General features: G+C 45.7%; 2 protein-coding genes across 7 annotated transcripts; both read left to right on the top strand.

Annotated features, from left to right (window-relative positions):
- Nucleotides 1-3: 3 nt before the first annotated feature.
- necap2 (NECAP endocytosis associated 2) lies at nt 4-3,871 on the top strand. The gene is made up of 8 exons (XM_026306525.1): nt 4-172; nt 1,088-1,188; nt 1,432-1,536; nt 1,720-1,801; nt 2,210-2,318; nt 2,427-2,571; nt 2,672-2,756; nt 2,863-3,871. The coding sequence occupies exons 1-8, from the start codon at nt 78-80 to the stop codon at nt 2,906-2,908; spliced, it is 768 nt and encodes a 255-aa protein (XP_026162310.1). The 5' UTR covers nt 4-77; the 3' UTR covers nt 2,909-3,871.
- Nucleotides 3,872-4,674: 803 nt separating this feature from the next.
- On the top strand, nt 4,675-22,136 carry crocc (ciliary rootlet coiled-coil, rootletin). Of its 6 annotated transcripts, none has more exons than XM_026306471.2 (37): nt 4,675-5,063; nt 6,769-6,895; nt 6,975-7,117; nt 7,697-7,888; nt 7,959-8,042; nt 8,132-8,223; nt 8,320-8,485; nt 8,584-8,690; nt 8,790-9,017; nt 9,097-9,187; nt 9,282-9,368; nt 9,435-9,629; nt 10,057-10,256; nt 10,362-10,544; nt 10,844-10,988; nt 11,065-11,211; nt 11,778-12,008; nt 12,345-12,538; nt 12,610-12,737; nt 12,944-13,113; nt 13,359-13,538; nt 13,738-13,872; nt 13,969-14,112; nt 14,360-14,598; nt 14,716-14,875; nt 15,003-15,170; nt 15,251-15,674; nt 15,983-16,146; nt 16,247-16,367; nt 16,675-16,838; nt 17,348-17,563; nt 17,938-18,162; nt 18,243-18,392; nt 18,620-18,820; nt 19,145-19,276; nt 20,797-20,970; nt 21,269-22,136. In XM_026306471.2, exons 1-37 carry the CDS (start codon nt 4,971-4,973, stop codon nt 21,353-21,355), a joined length of 6,087 nt encoding a protein of 2,028 aa, XP_026162256.1. In that variant the 5' UTR covers nt 4,675-4,970; the 3' UTR covers nt 21,356-22,136. The 6 variants fall into 6 exon arrangements, with proteins under 6 accessions (XP_026162256.1, XP_026162255.1, XP_026162260.1 ...); XM_026306470.2 differs by having other exon boundaries at nt 15,968-16,146; XM_026306475.2 differs by having other exon boundaries at nt 4,675-5,229; nt 15,968-16,146.
- Nucleotides 22,137-22,195: the final 59 nt, after the last annotated feature.

The following is a 22,195-nucleotide window of genomic DNA, read 5'->3' as shown; positions in this document are numbered from 1 at the left end:
TCGTCCGGTTCGGCTCCAGTCGTGTCGTTGGAGGCGGAAGGTCGGAAGTTGTGTTTAGCTTAGAGAAACTTGACAAAATGGCAGAAGACAACAGCTACGAGTCCATGCTCTGTGTGAAACCCGAGGTTCATGTTTACCGGATCCCGCCGCGCGCTTCCAACCGCGGATATCGGTGAGATGACGTCACGGAGAAGTAACGTTTTTAACGAGTGTCGGTGCACGAGCTAACGTGGCGGAAATGCATCCATTATCGGACAGCCATTGGTTAGCGCCGTTACTGTTATTAACAGTTAGTCTTAATAACAACAGTCTCATTAATCAGTAACAGTCTCATTAATCAACAACAGTCTCAATCAATAATAATTAGTCTTATTGCACAGGCAGTAACGCCCCTGGTTGTAACGCTACCGGTTATCGTGACATGCTGTAATAACAACTTAATGTCCTCACGGGAACCGGACACCGTCATCCCAAGTTTGTCAACAAGCAGCTTCTTTCCTGCAACTCGGTCCTGGTTCTGAAGGTCCGGCTGAGGAAGAGGAGCTCTGTCCGATAATGGATGCATGTGGTTTCTGAGCTGCAGCGTCAGCGACTGTAGATCGTTGGTTCTGGACTTTGGTTGAACTATGGTTCAGTGAGTCGTGTTCTTGTTTTGTCAGCGGAGAAAAGTGTGAAAACAGGGTCTGATCCCTCGTTTAACATCTGTCTTAACATCTGTCTAACATCTGTTTGACGCCTCTTCGCTTATATTAAAATATTGTTTTGTGAGGTGGAATCACAAAAACCAGCCCAGTCTGTTGAAGAAACGGTCAAAGTGTGACAGTTTATTCTGAACCTTGGGGTAAAAACTATTTACTCATGATCCACTCACTGGCTTCTTCTGTGGCGTTCAGCCTCCAAACGTTTAGTTGCTCCCTGATGAAAACTTATGACATATGAGCCTTTTTTTGCATTTTAGTCTTAGAAACTTCAAACAGTCTCACTTCCTGTGAACAGCTCCAGCTGCCTACATGAAAACAGTCAGCTGTTTCTGTGAAGGAGGATTACAGGAACCGCTTTTATACTGAGCCGCTTCCTGTTTTTCTAGTGCTGCTGACTGGAAGCTGGATGAGCCTGCATGGAGTGGCAGGATGAAAATAACAGCTAAAGGCAAAGTGGCCTACATAAAGCTAGAGGACAAAAACACAGGTAAATACATCTCTTGATTGTCCTTAAGTGTCAGACTTAGTTTTGTTAGTGTCACATTTATGTTCAGAAATCTAAAGCTCCAGTGAAACTGGCTGCTGCTTTTCTGGGGTTTTCCTGCTTTTCCACATTTAACTGCAGATGTTTAGTCTCACATGGAGCGCTCTGAAATTCACCCTCTCCTCATTACCTACAGTGCAGGAAAGAAACTTAAGGAACTGTTTGCTGTACATTTGTTTTTCATAGGAGAGTTGTTTGCACAAGCTCCGGTCGACCAGTATCCAGGTTGTGCAGTTGAAGCAGTTACAGACTCCAGCAGATATTTTGTGATCCGGATAGAGGATGGAAATGGTAAGAGTCACAACTTCAAGTGTGAATTCAGGTTTTCAGCCGATTTCGGGTGCCACCTGTTCCACTGTATGTCTTTAGAAAAACATTTTTTGGGTTTCTTAACTTTATTTCTGCAGAAAGACATGAAGCAGGAGCCACTGAGTACTCTAATGTGTTTTTCCCTTTACACCTGCTTTTATTAAGGACGTCACGCTTTCATCGGTCTGGGTTTTGCTGATCGCGGAGACTCCTTTGACTTCAATGTTGCTTTACAAGACCATTTTAAGTAAGTCAGACCTGATTACAGTTTTTATTCTAATGGCAGATTAGATAAGTCTCACACTGAGTGCTGCCCTTAAAAAATCAGCATATTTAAAGTTAGTGATTAAAGCTTTGATTCATCTTTATTCTATATTATTATAAAGTAAATAACTCATCAAAATTAGTATTTTCCTGATACCCAGTTACTTAGATAAAACATAAACATTTTAGAATGAAAATCTGTTTACTAAGTGTTTAACTGTGTCAGCAGCTACTAAAGTGACAATACTTGAAAACTATGTAGTAAAAATATCCAATTATTTGTAATCAGGTTGATACAGATAATCTATTTGTTAAGGGCAGTTTATAAGTTTATCTCAATCCAAAATTATTTTGGTGATAATTTTTATCCTTTTAAACTTAATTTCTGAAGGTGGGTGAAGCAAGAAGGTGAGTTTGCAAAACTGGAAGCTTCTCAGAGCTCCACACCTAAACTGGACCTGAGCTTCAAAGAGGGACAGACGATCAAGATCAGCATTGGGGTGAGCACGTCCTGAGAAATACAGACGTAAAGAGCTGACAGTTTTACAATAGAACAGAAACTGGATGATGTGAAGATTTAGAAACCGCCATGATTCTGTCTGCAACAGAACATCAAGAAGAAGGACGCAGGTGGTGCCAAACCACGGCCGACGGTCGGGGGTCTGCTCCCACCTCCACCGGGTCCAAAGACTGGAGGTGTCATACCGCCTCCTGCAGGACAACAGACAGTTCCAGCTGTTCAGACTAACACAGGTGATCATCCTGCTTCTCTAGAACATTATTTTTGAAAACCATCTACAGATGAGGCAAACATCATTTGTGCTTTTCATAACTGTTTTCCCTCCAAACCCAGCCCCACTTTTAGACTTCAGCTCTCCCATCCCTGCAGCTCAGCCCAGCTCTGATGTGTGGGGGGATTTCACATCTGCAGGTTCCAAGTAAGTGGGTCAGAAGATGTCCCCAGCACATTTTCTGTCCGTGTTGTCTTACGTTGTCCATGAGTCCTCCTTCACTCCATCGTCCTGCGCCTCCTCTCCTCCACAGCTCCAGTAAAGATGGTGTCAAATCAGGATGGGTCCAGTTTAGTTGAGTCTTGAGAAAACGTGCACGCACTCAGGTTCCACACATTCCATGGACTGGACGACTGTGGGGGGCGGAAAAATGAAAAGAAACTAAAAGTGGGGATCTGGTGACTGCAGGCTCATTTACTTGATCTGATGGTCTGTTCACATGAAGTAGATCCCGCTGATCAACGTACTTTGGAGGAACAAACAGTAACGTACGTGGGGTTTTTTTTCTTCTTTTTTTTTTACTGTTTTTTTCCCCGAACTCTGCTGTGCAGCAGGATCTGTCACTGATTTTAGTAAACAGGTACAGGAAGCACTAGACGTCATTGCTCTCTGGAAAACGTGAGCACATTGATGGTTGAAGTGTAGTTGTGTCGTCACACTAACCAGATAAAAACATCTGTCCATTGCCTTAAATCAAATCTTCCTTTCTCGTTTCTGGTTCTATGACTTCTGATTTGTCTAGAACCAAAAGTGATCAGGTCTCCTCTGCCCCTTCTCTATATTTTCCTCCTCCTGTCATAGATGTCATAACTCTCTCATTGCACCAGCTGCTCATTTTAAGGTTTTCTTTACTATTAGGGGACGTAAAATGGTTTACCTATGGAAGTGTCCTTTTTTATTACGCTGTATACCAATGTGTGTTTCTGTTCTCTATTTGAAACTGCTTGTGTCTTTGTATTTCTGGTTTTGGGAGATCTGTCAAACCTATATTGACATTTCAATATTTACATTAAAGCTTTTTAAGCCTTCATCAGAAATACCAGGATTTTTAAATCTCAATGTTGGAAGAGTGTCATGATTGCAGTTGTGTCTGTTGTTTGGTTTTTGTGTCATGTGTCTTTTAACTCATGTCGCTTTTTTAAAATGTGCCTTTCACCAAATTGAAATTTCCTTAATCCTTGTCAAGTATTTGATTAAGTGCCTTTCTGAAAACGATCTAAAATGCAATCCTCTGTCTTCTTGTAAATAAACAATATATTTCACTGGTTCGTGTTTTGATTTGTCTGCGTGTGAAGGTGTCAAGCGGATTTTGTTTGGCTCATGACATTTGGCCTCTAACAGCTGCAGCGTCTTCTCAAAGTACTGGATCATTTTAAAGCCTTTGGTTTTGCTGAAGCTTATTTTCCAAGAAGTTGGTGACTCTGCTGTTTTTATCCAATCAACATCACCAAACTGTTAATAACGACCTGGTCACAGGTAATATGATCATATTTACACATTTTATTGCTCTGAAGTTGATGAAATGTATAAAACACAAAATGCCTGATCACTTTGTCAGTTTTGCATCTTTTCCTTGTTTCCAACACCAGTGACTTGGACAAAATAACATTTAACTTTGCTTTTAACATCATGATCCAGGATTGTCCGGATTCTTTGACACTAATAGTCCGGATCACTTCACCAGAGATCAGGCCCAATTTTCCTCTCCTGTAATAAATGAGGCGACTGGCAACTTTAAGACTTTCAGTTGTGTTTTTTATTAAAAGGAGAGAAATAAGTGACTTTCTGCTGAAATAAAATGAACTTTTAAAAGTCTGACTCGATCTGTAACAATGACTGAATCTTTGCTGAATTAAAAAGTTATTCATCGAAAATTCACTGAAGACGGTTATTTACTAACCCTAAACTAAAACTGTACAAGGAGCCTGCTAGTTTTGCAGCTACTGGTGGATTTCATGATGCTGAAGTGAAATGGGCCCGATCATATGACGCTGACAGCAGACCACGGCGTAATCGCATTGGTCTGCTGGCTTCACGCACCGCAGCCTGCTGGAAGTCCCTCCCCGGAAAAAGCATGGAGAAGACCGAGCCGAGGATCCGTTTGTAAGAGCTTTGGATGGAGTTTATTCTGCCCCTGGGCGCTCTCAGGGATGGAGGGACGGCACAATAACTCGGATCGGACCGGTCGGTCCAGATGAGCCTATAAACCCCACAGGGAAGTCGGTGTTTTCTCTGCGAAAGCTGCAGGACGCGCGACGCTGCGTTTATTTCACATCCAGGCTGTTGTTTCCACAGCGTTTGAGATGAACAGTCTCCACAAACCGAACTGAAGCTTAGTTCAGCGCAGTTTAATGCTGGTGGATGCTGCGCAGTTCAGTGTGCAAAGCCGCTCCACCCTCCTCCAACTCAACAGACCTCGGACACTTGGGCGTGTCCCTTGGATGTGATTTCAGGGTAAACAGGAACCAAAGACGCTTTAATTAACCTGTAGTTCACTTTTATGTAGGTAATAAACAACAAGGCGCCAGGGATTGGACAGGAAGCTGCTGATCCCTGACCGGAGAGAACACGGTTCATGGGTGCAGCATCGCAGTGAAGCAGGGAGGCTGCTGTAGTCCAGGTGTGTTTCGACTGTGGAGATGAAGCTCAACAGGTGTGTAGTTCATCACACACTAACTCAGGTCTCACTGAAGTCAGTGCCAGCATCTGTTCACGGCCCAGCAGGGGGCGCCACAGATGTTTCAGCATCTGGTCAATGGAAATGTGACAAATACAAAATCACCTGAAGGGAAACGCGGCAGTCACAGCAGATCAATATTTTATTATCGGAAATATTATTAGAAATGTGGATGAAAATTGATCTTATTGATTCTTCTGGTGTCCTGGCTGCTTTAATAATAGATGATTGATTATTTTGTTGAATCCAAGGTGTAAGTGTGTCTCTATATTTGTTGGGACCAGTTTTTATCTTATGAACTGCAGCTGCGGCAGGTTAGGACTCCTCAGCGTCAATGAGGGTCCTCACAAGTATAGAGGTACATTTGTGTTTTAAGGCTGGGGTGGGGGTCTGGTCCTGACACAATGACCCTGTTGTCTGTAACAACGCAAACACCAGGGAAATGCAGGGCAGAGCCCCCATAGTTACCATCATTAGTTACTGTGTTTTATTATGTTATTTCACCTTAAAAAGGCCTTTTAGCACCAAAGAGATAAAATGAGGACTGACTTAGTCCTTAATGTGAAGCTGTAGATGTTTTGATTTAAGATGCAGGATGTGGTCACTGACCAACAGCTGGACTGTAACTAGTGACTGTTTCCTGATTAGCTGATTGATTACTTTGGTCTAAATGTCAGACTTTAGCTCCAAATGGCCAAAAGTGAGAAAAAACAAACAAACAAACAAACAAACACTGTTGAACTAGATTTAAAGAAAAGTAGTAAAGATGTAAAACTGTTTGTTCTGTGTTTATTTTTATTGTATTAATTTATCACTAAATTGTTTTGTAATGTTTCCATCTGAGTTTAATAAGCTGCCGCCCAGTTTCTCCTTCTAACCAAACACATGTGGTCAGGAAAGTCTCTTTGTTGTGTAGTCAAAGCAGTGGCCCTTGGAGGTGGAGGCTGAGTCTTAGCCCGCACTAATCCCGCTGTGCTCAATCTGTGCCAGCCTGTGCCGGAGGACGCAGGACGGACTCCCTGCGCTCCTCTTCTCCTTCGTCGCGCCTGTTGGCAAGAAAATCTCGATCGCTTGTGAGGACACGGTGTTTATGACTTTCTTATTATTCCCTGGAGGATTTTAAATATCTGCTACCGTCGCCATGAGCGCTGCTGAAAACTCGGACACGGACTCCAACAAGCTGGAGTCCGTGATACAGGTGAGGTGTCCCGGGCCTTCCTCCACCCCCATCCGCTTATGAAACGCTCAGTCAAGCTGCTGGTTAACTGTATGTGCGTGCTCGTCTGTGCTGGGGACGCGTTCTGGACGGGTTCCGGACGGGTGTGACTGCTGTGGCACTGCATGGTCACATCCCAGACACATCATCATCATCATCATCCTCATCGTTCACTTCGTTATCAATGGTTTCACTGCCTGCACATTGAGCTCTGCCATAGTTGTCTATGAGCAGTTGAGGTTTAACGTGTTTGTTTTGATCATCAGAGACTGGAGCAGAGCGTTTTGTCTGAGGAGAAGAGGTTGACGGTCCGGGGCCCTTCGCCTGATGCCCCCCCTGCCTGTCTACCTGCACGAGTTCGGGAGATCGTGACAAAGAACCTCAGTGAGAGCTGTGAGTTGCTGCAAGATGCTCCCCATCATGCCAGATTTACGCTTTCACTCCTTTTTAACCTTCTGTCTCCTCTGAGCAGCAGGGGCCATGACCTCCGTCATGTCCCTCCAGGAGGAGAACCGGGCGCTGCAGGGAGAGCTGGCGAGGCTGGAGGACCTGCTGGCCCACAGCAGAGCCGACCGGGACGAGCTCGCCATCAAATATGGCGCAATCAGCGAGCGGGTAAGTCAAGACCCCGGGTGGGCAGAGGTTTAACATTAACACATGAAGCAGGAACAGTGAGTGGAAACCTGTTATCAGTTGGAATAAAACTGAGACAGACTCGCACTTTGGCTGTTCATCGAGATTCTTTCCAGGTCCTCAAGGCCGCGTTTGTCTGAAGGCCGCTTGTTGTGTTTTCACTTTTCTGGCGTTTCATTGTCTGCGCCCGGCTCGTCTCCCAGGTGATGGGGCTGGAATGAGGTGAAGTGGAATGTTGCCGTGGCAACCGTCACCCCGGTGACTGTAAACAGGGGCTCAGTGGAGAGCGGGGGTGGGGGCAGCGATGGGTTGAACATTACTGAACGTGCAGCTCAGGTGGAAACAGCTTCTGTATAAAACATAAGTCATTTGAGCGACTGAGGCAAAACTGACCGTGGGATGTTGCAGATCATGGTCAGCACCTGAAGTTCCTGGGCCAGTTTTTATGAACTTTCTGACCTGACATGTACAACACGGCAGCACTGTGAGCATCTGTGAGCACCTGCAATATCTTGGTGTAAAATGAAATATCAGCCTCTCTGCTTTTAATTAAACCTACAGCTGGAGCAGGCCCTACGCTTTGAGACAGGAGACAGGGACCATGATTCCTCGGAGTCGCGCAGCCTGGCCCAGCAGAACGTGGACCTACGCAGACGGCTGGATGAGGAACAAGCAGCCTACAAGCGGAAACTCACTGCTTACCAGGAGGGCCAGCAGAGGCAGGCGCTGCTGGTGCAGAAGCTGCAGGCCAAGGTATGATTGTTCTGTTCTGACATGTGGTTCTCAGGTCATGGTAGGTGATTATATTATGCTGCTAATTCAGGTGCTTCAGTACAAAAAGAGGTGTGGAGATCTGGAGCAGATGCTGCAGGAGAAGTCCTCAGAGTTGGAGAAACACAGGCCTAGTGTAAGTGACGTTTATTTAAGGTGGAGAAAACCAACTTTTATCCACACTATCGTTCATTTTTTCCAGTTTGGTTTGTGTTACATTTTCAGGGTCACAGTGAAACGTCTAATGGCCACAATCAAGATGAATCTAGCAGCAACCTGGAAGACACGTTAATCCGTCTGGAGGAAGAACAACAGAGGTGACATGTAACTTAAACAGGATAAAATTGGGTCTGTTTGAGTCGTTGTGCATCCTGCTCTGTGGACAGCTTTTACTTTTCCCCTGTGTGTTTCAGGAGCAGCAGTCTGTCTGCGGTGAACTCCATGCTGAGAGAGCAGTTGGAGCAGGCTGGTTTGGCCAACGAGGCTCTCAGCCAGGACATCCGCAGACTCACCGCCGATTGGACGAAAGCCAGAGAGGAACTGGAACAAAAGGAGTCTGACTGGAGGAGAGAAGAAGAGGTGGGAGAAGGATGCTGTAAACAGGAAACCGACTGAAATGAAAGAATATACGAAGTCACGATTGTCCATTTGTTATTTTGACTTTTCCTCCATTTCAGTCTTTCCACAGTTACTTCAGCAATGAGCACAGTCGTCTGCTGATGCTGTGGCGGCAAGTGGTCGGGTTCAGGAGACATGTCTGCGAGCTGAAGATCGCCACTGAACGGTTAAGATCAGTAATATATATGCTGCTGTTTGGAAAGAGTGCACGTTGATATTTTGTGGTTTCCTCCTTACGTCTGCGCTGATCTCTCTCCAATCTCAGGGACTTGTCGGACATGCGTAACGAGCTGGCTCGGGTGTCCCACTCGGCCCAGGTGTCCTGTGCAGGTCTGTCTGCAGAGCTGCACGGCCGAGAGGGAGGAACAGCTCTGGCTCTGGAGCGAGAGAGAGCTCTGAGGGCTCAGCTGGAGCAGCAGCTGAGAGAACGAGTGGCAGAGATGATGAATCTTCAGACCAGAACAGATGCAGAGAGAAGCGAGCTCAACGTCAGGTCGGTGACTCTGTCGAGTTTTTGTTGCATAAGTTTCTGCACAGAGATTTTTAATGCTCGTCAATTTGTCAACCACCAGACTGTCGGATTCGGTGCGAGAAGGGGAGAGACTAAAGGGCCAAATCGAAGAGCGAGAAAGGGAAATTGTTTTATTAAAGAGGAGGCTGGAGGTGAGAGGCCAGTCATAAAGGCTGTGGAACTAGTCAGTCGCATAAATGTTCCTCCTCCTCCTCCTCCTCCTAAATGTTTCTCCTTTTCCTGCAGGAGCAGAGTGGTAACGAAGAGACCGACATGCAGATGATGAGAGCTCACACTGAAACACTGACAGACACACTGCGGGACATTGCTCAGGTAAACCATCAGCACACGGTTTCACTTCATTAAGACGGGAATCCTCATTTTAATGATTTTTTACAGACGGTTTTGTCAGACGGGGACTCGTCATCAGAAGCAGACCAGGACAGCTCTGGAGCTTCACTGCCGGCCTTGATGCGTGGCTCTTCTCCCCGGAGGTCGTCCTCTCCCTCTCGACCGTCCTCACTGGCTCCTCTTCCAGACGTGGCGCTGGCTGCTCTCCGCTCTGCAGTCACAAACAAGATGCTCCAGCTGCAGGTGACATGTCTCTTTTTGAAACCCTCTATTTGAAACAGGACCACATGGCAGTCGCTGTCATTTCATCTCCTAGAATAAATGTTTCAAGAAGAAATTAGCTTTATGTCCAGTCTGTGTACAAACTATTCTCTCAGAGATGTAACTGTGTTTATCACCACACAGATATTTATTGGAAAGGGCAAAAAACTTATTTGCAGTAGATGTTTCATTTCCAATGTATGTATAAGATGGCAAATATTATTGTAAATGGTGGCGTAGAGACACATGAGATGAAACAAGGGAGGCAGGTGCAAGGTAGATCAAACCTGAGGACAGTCGTGGTTTTCATCATAATCCCTATAGCACCTCAGAGCCCCACAGCTTAAAACTGTCATCAGTTATTTGCATATAAAGTATAATTTCCTCCACTGTCTTGTTATATTTGCAGGAGGTTCGAGGGCGTCTGCTCTCTGCCCAGTCCTCATTACAGCAGTTCCGAAAGCAGCTTTCAGACTCAGATTTGGCTAAAAGAGATGCAGAACAGCGAAACCAAGTTCTGCAGAGAGAGAAAGACGCGGCTCAGAGAGAGAGGGAGACGACTCAAAGGGAAAGGGACCGTCTGAAGCAGGAGAGAGACATGCTGGCCAGGTCCACTGACAGTTACATCACCTTTCATAATCTGCCTTTAATCCTTGAATCCTGCAGAGTAAAACTCTACAATACACTGTCTTGCTTCACACATGAACTTTGCAGTGAGAAGCTGAGCTTGGAGAAGACTGTACAGGCAGCGCAGAGCAGCAGACACATCCTGCAGATGGACTGTGAGAAGCTGCAGCTGACTGTGGCTTCCATGCAGCGAGAGCGAGATCACGAGAGGGAGGAGAAGGAGGTCGCCGTTCAGGAGAGAGACCGGGCGAAGGCAGAGACTCAGAGGATGTAAGTCGGCTAATTGATAGTGATTAACTGAATGCGATGTGGATGCTAATCCACAAAGTCCTGTACAGCCAAAACACCGTGCATATATGCTCACAGAGCCGGTCAGAAGCATTGGATTTGTCTAGAAAACAGAAAGCTGTCCCGTTTCATTTCCAAAGTCTTCCTGCCTCTTTGAAAACTCTTTAACCAACACAAGCCCAAACTGTGTCGAACAGATCTGATGCAAAAGTTGACTCTCATGAGTGTGTCTTTAATATCCCTTTAATATACCCATGTGCGTATGGGCTGTCTGGCTGCAGACAGAAGCAGTGGGAGCAGAGCGAGACCCGAGCGTCGGCTCAGCGTGGAGAGCTGTCCGCAGTCAGGGAGACTCACCAGCAGGGGGAGATTGAGAGGCAGCTGCTTGAGCAAGAGAAAGTCCAACTGTCTGAAGCTCTTGCTCAGGTGAGAAAAAGTCAACTCAGTTAGTGTTTACTAGTTAGTTTTTCTACGACCTCTGTGACCCCTTTTGTCTTTCCAGGCTGAGAGCAGAAATGCAGAGCTGTCTCTGCTGCTCAACAAGCTGCAGTCTGAAGACGCAGCGCTCAGAGACTCTCTGGCCAAAATGGCCACCATGAATGAGGGCTTGGCCCAAGACAAGGTTGACCTTAACACCTACATCCTCCAGGTAAAGGGGTTCAGGAGGGTATTTGGCCTGTTGAAGGGGCAGGTATGCCTGAAATGACATGATTGACTACGTTCTCTTTTAAACAACCACACTAGGAGCTGAGGCAGGAGTCGGCCATCGTACCTTTCTTTGGCTGCATCACACTGCCTTTGTTTTCTCTGTCCAAAATATCTGGCCATTCAATTGTTGGAGAGGTACATACAGATGCAGCCCAAACCTTAAGTCCCATTAATTATCAGGACTAAATAACAGCAATTAGCAATGACTTAGTTATAGTTATAGTTGTATAGTTATAGTTGACTGTGCTGAGAACATAAATGCATCTCCACTGTCAGATTTGAATTCAGATGTTGCTAAAACTGGGATGAGCAGAGAAAACTGGCGTCACCTTTTCTAAAAGAATATAGAAGGTTTGTTATTGCATTAAACAAAAACTGTTACAACTTCAGCAGGAAATTGTGCATTATCCTTGACATCGTTCACAGTGAAAAGCTTTTTGAGAAAACAGGATCTCTCAGTACGTAAACGTCTTCACCTCCTCTGTGAATCTCACCTCTGTTTTTAAGCTGGAGGAAGAGAAGGTTCTCCTGCAGGCTCAGAAACGGGAGGCGGAGCAGGAGAAGTTGACAATTAGAGACGAGCTGGTGCGGTTGGAGCAGGACAGGCTGGAGCTGGGATCCACCCGCACCACTCTGCACCAGTCGCTGCAGGATGCCGAGCTAAGCCGGGTGGGGATGGAGGCAGAGATCCAGACTCTCAGGGCTGAGAGGCTTAAGCTGCAGGAGAAAGTCACCGAGGTACAGAAGAGATCACATATTACATCATCGTACACAAGTGAGGGCCAATATTAAAACACTGCAAGCAACAACTGTGGGTGATGCACCTTGTATTTATGGTTTATTACATCCCAAACCTTCCAAGTAGGTGATGTGACCTCATTAAGAGACATCTCATGTGCAGTGGTGTTTATTTTACAAAAACAACAGAAACTAGCAATAAAACAGTCATAACAATTTCACATTGGCATGAAATGACTGAGAAGTGCATCAGGTTTGTTTCCTCTTCACATAGGAAGAAGTTTTCCATTTTACACGTGGATTTGATCTCTCTAGTTTTTTGGCCTTTGTTGACAGCTTTGTGGTCAGGTGACGTCTCTGGGCTCAGAGGTAAATCTCGCCAGAGGAGACAGCCAGAGGAACGAGGCGGCCTTGGAGGAGGCCGGACGCAGTCGGGCAGAACTGGCCCGAGACAAAGCAGCTCTGGTGGTCCAGCTGACGGCATCTGAGAGAGAAAACGCAATGCTGTCAGAGGAACTGGCCGCTTTCAGGTGTGTTGTTGTTGTTGTTGTGACAGGTTTCCACATGCGTCTGTTTATGTAACTTGTCTGAAACCCTGCAGGTCGGAACGGGAGTCACTGGAAACCAGTCTGTTCGAGGTGCAGCAGCAGCTTGTTCAGGTGGAGTCTCGCAAAGAGCAGCTGGAGACAGAGAACCAAAACCTTCGAGTCCGCTGTGAAACTGCTGCAGGTTAGTGATGAGGAGACAATAGAGGAAAACAGGTTAAAGACAGAAAAAGTAAGTGGATTTAATGGATAAAACAGAAGGAAAACCACCATTAACAGAGAAACAAAGACGGTGTAAGAATGGTGTGAAGAGGAAGATACGTGGTCAGTGGCAGACTAAGAACCTTATGGTTGAGTTTTGTGTTTTTGGTTTCTGGATGGGATTTCCAGCTGAACTAAGGCGTGTACGCTCAGAAGGGGAGACTGCGTTGGCCCAGGCCGAGAGAGAGAAACAGGCTCTGACTCAGAATTTCAATGCTGCACAGCTGGAGGCCCAGCAGGCTTTACGCAAGGCCGTCTCCGAACATCAGGAGGAGGTGGAGAGACTCATCTCAGAAAAGGTCAGGAGGTTCAGTAATACTTTAAAGCGCGTTGTAGACCTAGTTTACATCAGTTAGCATTAGATCCCAATACTCGGGAGTAGGTTCTAGAGAAAGTAAATCTTTTGTCCTCACCTTAATCTGAACCTAACCTCCACCCTAAACTTAATCAGTCACGTTTAATGATGATTTTGTCTTGACCTAGTCCTGAGGCTTGGGATCTAAAATCTACCATCCTTTGTGCCCTTATCTGCTCTGTGTCACAGGAAGTCGTACGACACAGTCTGCTGATGGAGCATGAGGTCGCTCAGAGGAAGCTCAGGCAGGAGACGGAGGATCAGCACCACAGAGCGCAGAGAGAAAAAGAGGAGCTGCAGGAGGAACTGAGGAGTCTCCAGCATGACAGAGATCAGAGTCTGCTGCAGGCGGAGACGGAGAAACAGCAGGTCTGGTCCAGTTTCAAGGCCGAGGAACTGTGGGGCTGTAGAGGAGAGTTGTGTGTATGATCATAGGGGAGGTGGAATCTTAATGTCATGACAAATACATGGATAAACAAGCCAGTTCCTAATTCATTAGATTCAGTGTAGACATTGAGGCTCCACTCTGACTTTCTGTGTTAATCAGACGTTTTTTTCCTCTTCCCAGGCCCTTTCTCTGAAGGAGGCAGAGAAAACAGTTTTGTCTGACAGGGTGTCCAGTCTGCAGGGCGAGCTGTCAGCTGCAGCCCTGGAGGCCGAGCGGATGTCCAGAGAAGCAGCTCATTACAAAGAGCAGGAGCAGGTGACTTCCTGTCACAATTTACCTTGAGTTGTTGCTGCTTTGTCTTCAGTCCGAACCATAAGGAAGGTGAGCTGAACGAACTCTGTTTTTCTCCAGATCAGAGTCGGGGCTCTGACCACCGAGCTGCTGGAGCTGCGCTCTCAGCTGGAGGAGGCAGCCTCTGTTCATGAACGGGAACTCCAAAGTCTGCGGGAGACATGTACTGACCTTCAGTCACGTGCTGATGTTGCTCTCAAAGAGGTAGATGATCCTATAGGAGAGAGAACATAAAATGAATTATGTCCACTAGTGAGTGCCTGACCAAGGCTGCACAATGCTCTTATTTTGAAGAAACGGGCAGAAATTATTGCCTGGACCTGGGTCACAGGGAACATAGATCATATAGATCATACATTTTAAATTTCTACAGTGTATCATGAGACTTTATTGAAGTTTTGAGATGCTGTTTTGTTTCATCGTCGTGTAACTTGAGTTTTTTGACGCCCAGCTGGACGAGTGCAGAGCTTCTCTCTCAGCAAATGAAGAGTCCAGAGACCAGCTGAGACGGGACATGCTGGACCTCGATCGCCGTCTCAACCAAACTCAGGATGAGGCAGAAAACTACAGAAGAGAAAGCACAGAGCTGCGACGTAACCTCTGTGACGTCACCAAGGAGAAGGACGCTCTCAGCCAATCGAACACTCAGCTAAGAGAAGCTCTGCAAAGTGCAGAAACAGAGAGAATCAGGTAAACATTTTAAAGGGAGGACCCTTGGATAGAATTAAGACAAATGCTAGTATGTTAAGAGTAGTGTGTAAGAGTAAGTGTGTGTGTGTGTGTGTGTGTGTGTTATTGGCTTGTTAGTGTGAAGCGTCAGTGTGAGGAGAAGGAGCAGAGGCTGGCTGTCCTGAAGGAGAGTTTGTCATCTGCTCAGAAGGAGGTGACGGAGCTGCGTAGCTGCCTGAGGGAAGTCGAAAGGTCACGACTCGAAGCTCGGCGAGAACTCCAGGAGCTTCGCAGGCAGGTCAGACATTCTGTGCCCTCTCTCTTTCACCAGGCTCATGATTATAGACTTCAAAACCTTAGTATTTGGTTTAGACATCACATTAATAGAGTGACGGGGCTCTAATCTCCTGCTTTTCTGGCTCCAGCTGAAGGTTCTGGATGGGGAAAAGGAGCAGAAAGGCAGGGAGGTGGCAGAGCTGCAGACTCGCCTGTTGCTGGAGGTGCAAAGAGACGAGGAGAGAGGCAGAGAGGCTTTCGCCCTCAAACAGAAGTTAACTGAAGCTGAAGCTGCTCGAGATTCCCTCAAGAAAGAGGTGAGGATGGAGGATGGTGATGAGGATCTTGTCAAACTCGTTTTAACTCTGTCATGATTTTTAATCATTTTTCTTTGTAGCTTTCCCTGATTCAAAAGCGCCTGGTGGAGTCTGAGTCGGGCTGGCGCAGCTGTGAGAGGGAGCTGACTGCTCAGCTGCAGGAGGCGCGTGGTTGCGAAAAGAAGCTGCAGGACGAAGCCAAGAACCTGTCGCTTCGTGCTCAGGCGGCTCAGGACTCTGCAGCCCAGTCCAGCCTGCAGCTGAGCGAGGCTCAGGGCCGACTGGCAGCCACAGAGGCGGAGCTGGCCCGGGCTGAGACTGCGAGGAAGGAGCTGGAATTTCGTCTGAGCAGCCTTCAGTCGGCGCTGACACGAACTCTCGGCATCGGAGCCAGTGGCAGAGGAGGGAGGGGGAGGAGCCCAGGTGGGAGCTCCACGTCCCCCGGCATCATGTCACGCCACCACAGCATCTCACCCCTGCGCACTTCACTGTCACCTCCTAAAGGTATGAAGGAAACATGCAAGGTTTGGACTTTTATTCAGACAGTAAATATAAAATCGTAATTCTAAAAAGAGGATCTGTTCAGATCCCATTTAGCTGTTTATCTTGGCAACAAATACTCAGACTGATCCATTCAGAGAATATCATATACAGCATCAACTATAGACACTATGAATCAAAAATAGACACACTAGAACTATTGGTAAATGTTGGTCTATTGAGTAAACACAAATAATTGTTCTTTAACATAAAATAACAGTTGACGTTACTGCACAGGCTGACTGCAACTCTTTTAGATTTTATTTCTACAGAATTTCAAGTAAGCACCCCGGACAATACTTTAGGCTCCGGGGCCATGTCCCCTGAGAGAGGGGATACACCGCTGCCTCTGCTTCAGCCAGAGCTGGACCCCGAGACTCTCAGAAGTGGCCTCAGAGAATTCCTCCAGGAGCTGCGTGACGCAACGAGAGAGCGGGTAAAACAGCATAACAGTAGTTTATATAACAGTAATATATATAATAGTTGGAGGAGATTTTTTTGTTTCAATGGTTTAAGTAAGTTTTTTAATTTTGAAGGATGATGCCCAGTGTCAGCTGGGGGCCGTGCAGCAGAAAGTCGAGGAACTGACGCTGGAAAGAGACTCTGCTCGGAGTCGTCTCACTCAGCTACAAAACACTTTGCAGGAAAACCAAGAAGGTCAAACACTTTTGTTCTGTGCTCATGTAGTTTGAAAAATAAAGGGGGAAATTACTAATAAAAGACAAGCCCATTGTTTCCTGTACTACCACTTTATAGTCCGATAGATAGATATAGATATAGACAGAGACAGACAGATATAGATATAGATATAGACAGAGATAGACAGACAGATATAGATATAGACAGACAGATATAGATATAGACAGACAGATATACAGATATAGATATAGATATAGACAGAGATAGACAGATTAAATATAGACAGACGGCTTATATTGATGCGTGTTGATGTGTCTGATTTCAGGGAGACGTGGTCTGGACGAGCGTCTGACGGCCACGCAGATGTTGCTCCAGCAGCAGGAGGAGACGGTCAGAAGAGGAGACAGAGAGAGGAGAGTTCTCACCGACAGGGTGAAGGATTTAGAGCGAGCGCTGCAGGCGTCTGACGCAGAGAAGAAATACACACAGGTACGTGCACGTTTGTGCTTTTGTGTGCACATAATATAAACAGCGTGTATTTGTCAGCCATTGTCAGCATATGGCAGCTCGCAATGGTAGGTCAGCTTCTAGAAGCAAGAACGGTGAGGGAATGTAAAAACAGCAGATGCCACATACACAGTTTTACATGTCCTGTGGAGCCTCATGTCAGCTCCATATGTCTGTTTTTACTGCCAGCACCTTTCAAAATAATTTAAAACATTATGGGTGTGTGAGCTAAAGGGAAAGTTATTTGTTGGAATAAGTCATTTTTAGAACATGAAGCACTTTTTAAAAGGCTCAGGAGGATTTTTTAAGAGACAACTAATGTTGGAGCTGAGATGCAGCTGTGGATCATCTGCGTGTGTTTGTTTCTGTTTGGCCTCTTAGTGACGGTGTTGAACTCTCTCTAAAACTGGGGAACAACTCGGGTCTCCATTATTCACCAAACCAATTTACCCATCTCTAAAATCGTTTGGGTCTTTGTTCCGTCTCTGCAGGATCAGTTAAATAAGCAGCGTGCTGCTGAGCGGCGGCTGGAGGCAGAGAGGAAGCGTCTGCGGGAGGCGCTGGATGCAGCTGAAGCCCGGGCCATCAGGGTGGAGCTGGGGAGGCGCAGCCTGGAAGGGGAGCTGCAGAGACTCAAACTGAGCGTGGGAGACCGTGAGGCTGAGAGCCAGGCCTCCCATGAGCGCCACGACGTCCTGCTCAAACAGGTACAGCATATTTCAGTGTTTATCTGATTGTTTTGGCTTGAATTGCACAATTAGGAATGTCAACCTGTGATGATATTAATGGCTCTGATGGCTGATATAGTCAGAATAATTATTTTGTTTAACTATACTTTAATGTTGAGGTTTGGGATTTCTTTAATTGTTCTTGTAAAAAGCTGCAATTTGGTACTAACAAGGAAAAGAGTCTGATCTGATGATGGCCTTAGATGAAAATTCTGCCATCCAGCTGCTGCTGTGACAAACAAACATGCACTAGAGACATTTTCCTAAAATCACGAAAACACTCTGATCACAGGAATCAAAACAACATTATTTCTCCTGATTGGTTTTCTGTCGTGTGTTTCTACAAACTGCAGGTGGCAGAAGGTGAAACCCGTGTGTCTCTGCTCCAGAGAGACGTGGAGAGGCTGAGCCAGGCTCTGCTCAGAGCTCAGGACAGTGAATCTTTACTCAAAGAGAAGAGCACCTCCCTCACCCAGAGGCTCCAGGAGGCGGCGGCCGCTCACAGCAGCGCCCAGAGTCGACTGGCTGCTCTGCAGAAGACGCTGAGTGTGGCTGAACAGGACAAAAGGCTTCTACAGGTGAGTGAGACAGGAGCGACGGCATTAGACAGTGTGGATGGACGGTCGATGCTTATGTGACGTTACTCTGCACCACTAAGGAACGAATGGATGAAGCCCAGGCATCATTAGCTGAAGCAAAGCGGAACGTGGACACCCTCACTGAGCGCGTGCAAAGCCTGCAGGGTGAGCTGAACCAGGGTGAGCTGAGACGAGAGGAGCTGGAGGCCGAGCTCAGCAACACTCAAGAGGTGGAGTCCATCTCAAAATATTTCATATTTTATTTTATAGTTTATAGTGGAATCTAATAACTGTTAAAGTTATTAGTCGAGAGCTACGGGACAATGTGAATTTCTCCAATGGGGATGGATAAAGTATCTGTCATGTCATCTCAAACAAACACACACACTATTGCTTGAGTTGTCTCCTTTACAAGCCTCTAGCCTGACGTCCGTGATCTGTGCGTCTCCCCCATCAGACGCTGCGTCAGCGCTCGGCTGCTCTGGTGGAGGCTCAGCGCGGCGCCCAGTCAGCTCAGACAGATCGGGCCGCGGTGGAGGAGCGTCTGCGTGGGCTGCAACGAGCAGTCGCCATGCTTGAGACAGAGAAAAAAGACGCAGAGAGACAGGCTGTGAGGCTGGAGAAGGACAAGAATGCACTGAGGAGCACACTGGATAAGGTCAGCACTGGCTTTACAAAGAGGCCTTTGTGATTTTGTAAAACAAATCCGTTTGTGAGCTTTTTGGACACAGGTCAAATTCCTCAATGAAAATAATTTTCTCTGAGGAAAATAAATGTGTCATCGGTAATGTGGAAAAATTAAAATCAGAAACAAATAATGTTCGTCTACACTAGAGCTGGAAGAATGACGTGTCACTGATGAATCAAGAAACTATATGCTGAAAACTGAATGACGAGGAGGTTTTCATTTTTTCTAAATGATCTCACTCTTTCAGTTAGTTTATTTATGCATATATATATATATATTCACGCCTGTAAATAGGTTGAACGTCAGAAGCTGAAGACTGAAGAAGGCAGCATGCGGCTCTCTGCAGAGAAAAGCCGCTTGGACCGATCTCTGAACACCACTGAGCAGGAGCTGCAGGAAGCACAGCAACAGATACTGATGCTGCAGGTGAGGAGCAGCCGCTGGTCCACGTTTCACTCACAGATTCACTCTGCACCAAAGGCTGCTGAATCCTAGGGCTTGTTTATTGAGCTGCTGCTTCACTCACTGGAGGCGAGAGCTTTGCGTCGACCGGCCTGGAGTCCATCACCTTTAACTCAAACATGTTTTACAGTGAGAAAACTTTGGTCTTTAAAATGACAAATTAATTCCACGGTTTGGGCTTTATGAGTTTTTGTGGAGTATAAATTCTTTTCCTTTCTCTTGTTATTAAAGCACACAGCCTCCTGAGTGTTTACTTTGTGAGAGACTTTGTGTCTTTGCTCGTTTGAGTAATGAAGCGTTTTCTTCGTAGGAGAAAGTGGCTTCATGGTGAATGTGTCAGAACGAGGCCAGATTGGACTTTATTTTGAAAAATTGATGCATAACTCACAGGTCCGTCAGGCGAGGCGTATTTTCTGCAGCGTCAGCCATGCAGAAATTTGTTAGATTACGCCTGAAACTTTGGAAGGTCCTGAGTCAAGTGAGGTAACTTAAAAATAACCCGCAGTACTGAGCCCTGGATACATCTGCTTCTTGTTAGACATCAAAAATTAGCAGTGACAAGTTGTTTTTCTTGTTTTCTGCACCACTCATTCTTGTTACTCTAGAGCTGCAGCGCACCAACAAACAAAAGGTTCAGCCAAACCAATTATATATATTTCATATGAGCCTACATTTCTTATGTTATGGTGCTAAAGAATTTTTTAACCACGAAAATGCCATAAACAAGCAAATAAATAAAGCTACAATGGCTTTTACACAAATTTAAAAATAGTCATTAAAGTTGTTTATACCAGGCTGCCTTTACATCTCAGACCACTATTTTTTTTATTCAGCAAAAACTTTCCCAGGCTGCAGATGTGTTCATCAACCCCAGCAGTAACTCACAACCCCTCAAACATTTGCTCCAGCGTCTGGGAAAATAATATGAGAAGCTGTGTAATGATTAAATACCCTCACAGATCGTCTTTGGCATTTGTGATCGATGTGCGTAGTAACCAGTCTGTGGAGTAGAAAAGTTAAAACCAGATATTTTGAAGTGAGTGAAACTAAGATATTGTGATTGGGAGCAACTGAACATGTGGGAGGTTCTTGTGCCTGGGCCATCAACCATTTGTCACACAGGCCAATAAAAATCCAAGGTGTCGGTTGGAAACAACTTTAGATTCATGACGTTTACTCATGTGTGACTAAATACCTGAACATTAAATGTAATCAGCTTTACCCAAATGTCTTGTTATGACCTTTTTGGGGGCTCTGAACAAAACCGCATTGCTCCCTTTATCACAGCGTCACTGTTTGCCAAAACATATGTGATGATGTGTTTTATGGTTGTGTCTAAATTGCTCCAGGAAGGTTTTAGTTTCACGTAGCTGCAGAAAACAATGAGTTCCTCTGGGTTACTACGGACCCTCCACCCTGGTGGTGCTTTTAAGCTTGGGTGTTACATTTTGTGTGTGTGTGTGTGTGTGTGTGTGTGTGTGCAGACTCAGCTGGCTGAGATGGAGCAGTCACACAGTGTGTGTGAGAGTTTGGTGAGGCAGCGTGACGACACCCAGCGGGAGGTGGAGAGACTGAGGACCAGCTTCAGGGACATGGAGCGAACTCTGGGAACCAGGGAGCGAGCTCATCGTCACCGGGTCAAAGGCCTGGAGGAGCAGGTACATGCAGCACATGGACCACCTTTCAGTGGTCGGTGCCGTTAGCTCTACCCTGCATGTGACCCTGCATTTTCTCAACATGCCCTGTTTAACCAATTCTGATTATTCCGTGCTCCTGTCCACCTGCAGGGTTTTATCAAAATACGTCTCCTCCTTTATAATGACAATAAGATATTAGCTTCTTCTTCTAGTTACAAGGCAACGAGCTGCTCTGCAGGCACAGATGGACGGCATCTATTTGTAATCAAGTGATCTAAATAGCAGATTAGAAGTTTGTTAAAGGCTGTTTTTACTGCAGGTGTCCACCCTAAAGGAGCAGCTGCAGCAGGAGATGAAACGGAGACAACCTTCTCTTCCATCGTCCTTATTGTCGGCAGGGACGTGAGATGCAGCTCAACCCAGAAGCACCAGCACACTCAAAGCAATATTCACCCACAGAAACCTAAAGATGTGCATATTCTAACTCTGCTGTTTAACTGTCGTACTTTACGACACTGAAATGAACAATACTGTCATTTGATTTATGCTTATTGATACTGATGTTTTGTACAGTAAAACACACTGACGTTGACCTGCAGCACACACACCACAGGGAATGCAGCAGCTTGATTCAGCAGCAGCAGCTGTGCTGAAAATGTCAGCACATTACTGGCAGTCATGTGTTCTTGAGCCTTGCTCAACATCTTCCCAAACTTCCTGCTCTTATTCAAGAAGAATCACAAATCACCGCAGAATTTTCCTCCACACAGAATCTAGATATAGTGCAGGAATGAAAACTTGTCAGATTTGCAGTTTGGCCTTGATTCCTCCACATTTATATTAATAATATAGGACAGAAAAAGAAGGAACAAAGGTCCTCACTGTGTGATTGCCAGGAAACAAATGGAGTGAACAAAATAAAGGAGTTGTACTGTATTTTTCCTCAGAAACATCAGATTTGACTGATTCTGTCAATAGAAATTATTTTTACTAAAAAAGTTAAGCGATCAAGTACTGTGATATGATAACGTGTTTGTACTAGTGATTACTAGGTTTGTTAGTTGTATATACATTTTACTTGGTATCTAACAGACAGACTGACGGCTATAGTAATACGACTTGTATGGACAATACACATGGAAGCCACATGTTTGCAGCAAAATAAATTCACTGTGTGTCATAATTCATGTCTTTTATAAAAACCTTTCAGCGCACTGCAGCCAGATTACGTTAAAGCGATGAATCA

Source organism: Mastacembelus armatus, chromosome 5, assembly GCF_900324485.2.
Source record: "Mastacembelus armatus chromosome 5, fMasArm1.2, whole genome shotgun sequence".
In the NCBI taxonomy this organism is placed as follows: domain Eukaryota; kingdom Metazoa; phylum Chordata; class Actinopteri; order Synbranchiformes; family Mastacembelidae; genus Mastacembelus; species Mastacembelus armatus.
Note: the sequence above shows the minus strand (reverse complement) of the source record. Positions and strands in the feature narration are given on the sequence as shown.

Bases quoted from the DNA above. Each gene is read 5' to 3' on its own strand.
- necap2 (XM_026306525.1), top strand. From the start codon at position 78: ATGGCAGAAGACAACAGCTACGAGTCCATGCTCTGTGTGAAACCCGAG. The intron at 173-1,087 runs GTGAGATGACGT...CTGTTTTTCTAG, and splicing joins GCTTCCAACCGCGGATATCG to TGCTGCTGACTGGAAGCTGG. The intron at 2,572-2,671 runs GTGATCATCCTG...CTCCAAACCCAG, and splicing joins AGCTGTTCAGACTAACACAG to CCCCACTTTTAGACTTCAGC.
- crocc (XM_026306470.2), top strand. From the start codon at position 4,971: ATGCTGCGCAGTTCAGTGTGCAAAGCCGCTCCACCCTCCTCCAACTCA. The intron at 7,118-7,696 runs GTAAGTCAAGAC...TTAAACCTACAG, and splicing joins ATGGCGCAATCAGCGAGCGG to CTGGAGCAGGCCCTACGCTT. The intron at 10,989-11,064 runs GTGAGAAAAAGT...TTGTCTTTCCAG, and splicing joins TGTCTGAAGCTCTTGCTCAG to GCTGAGAGCAGAAATGCAGA.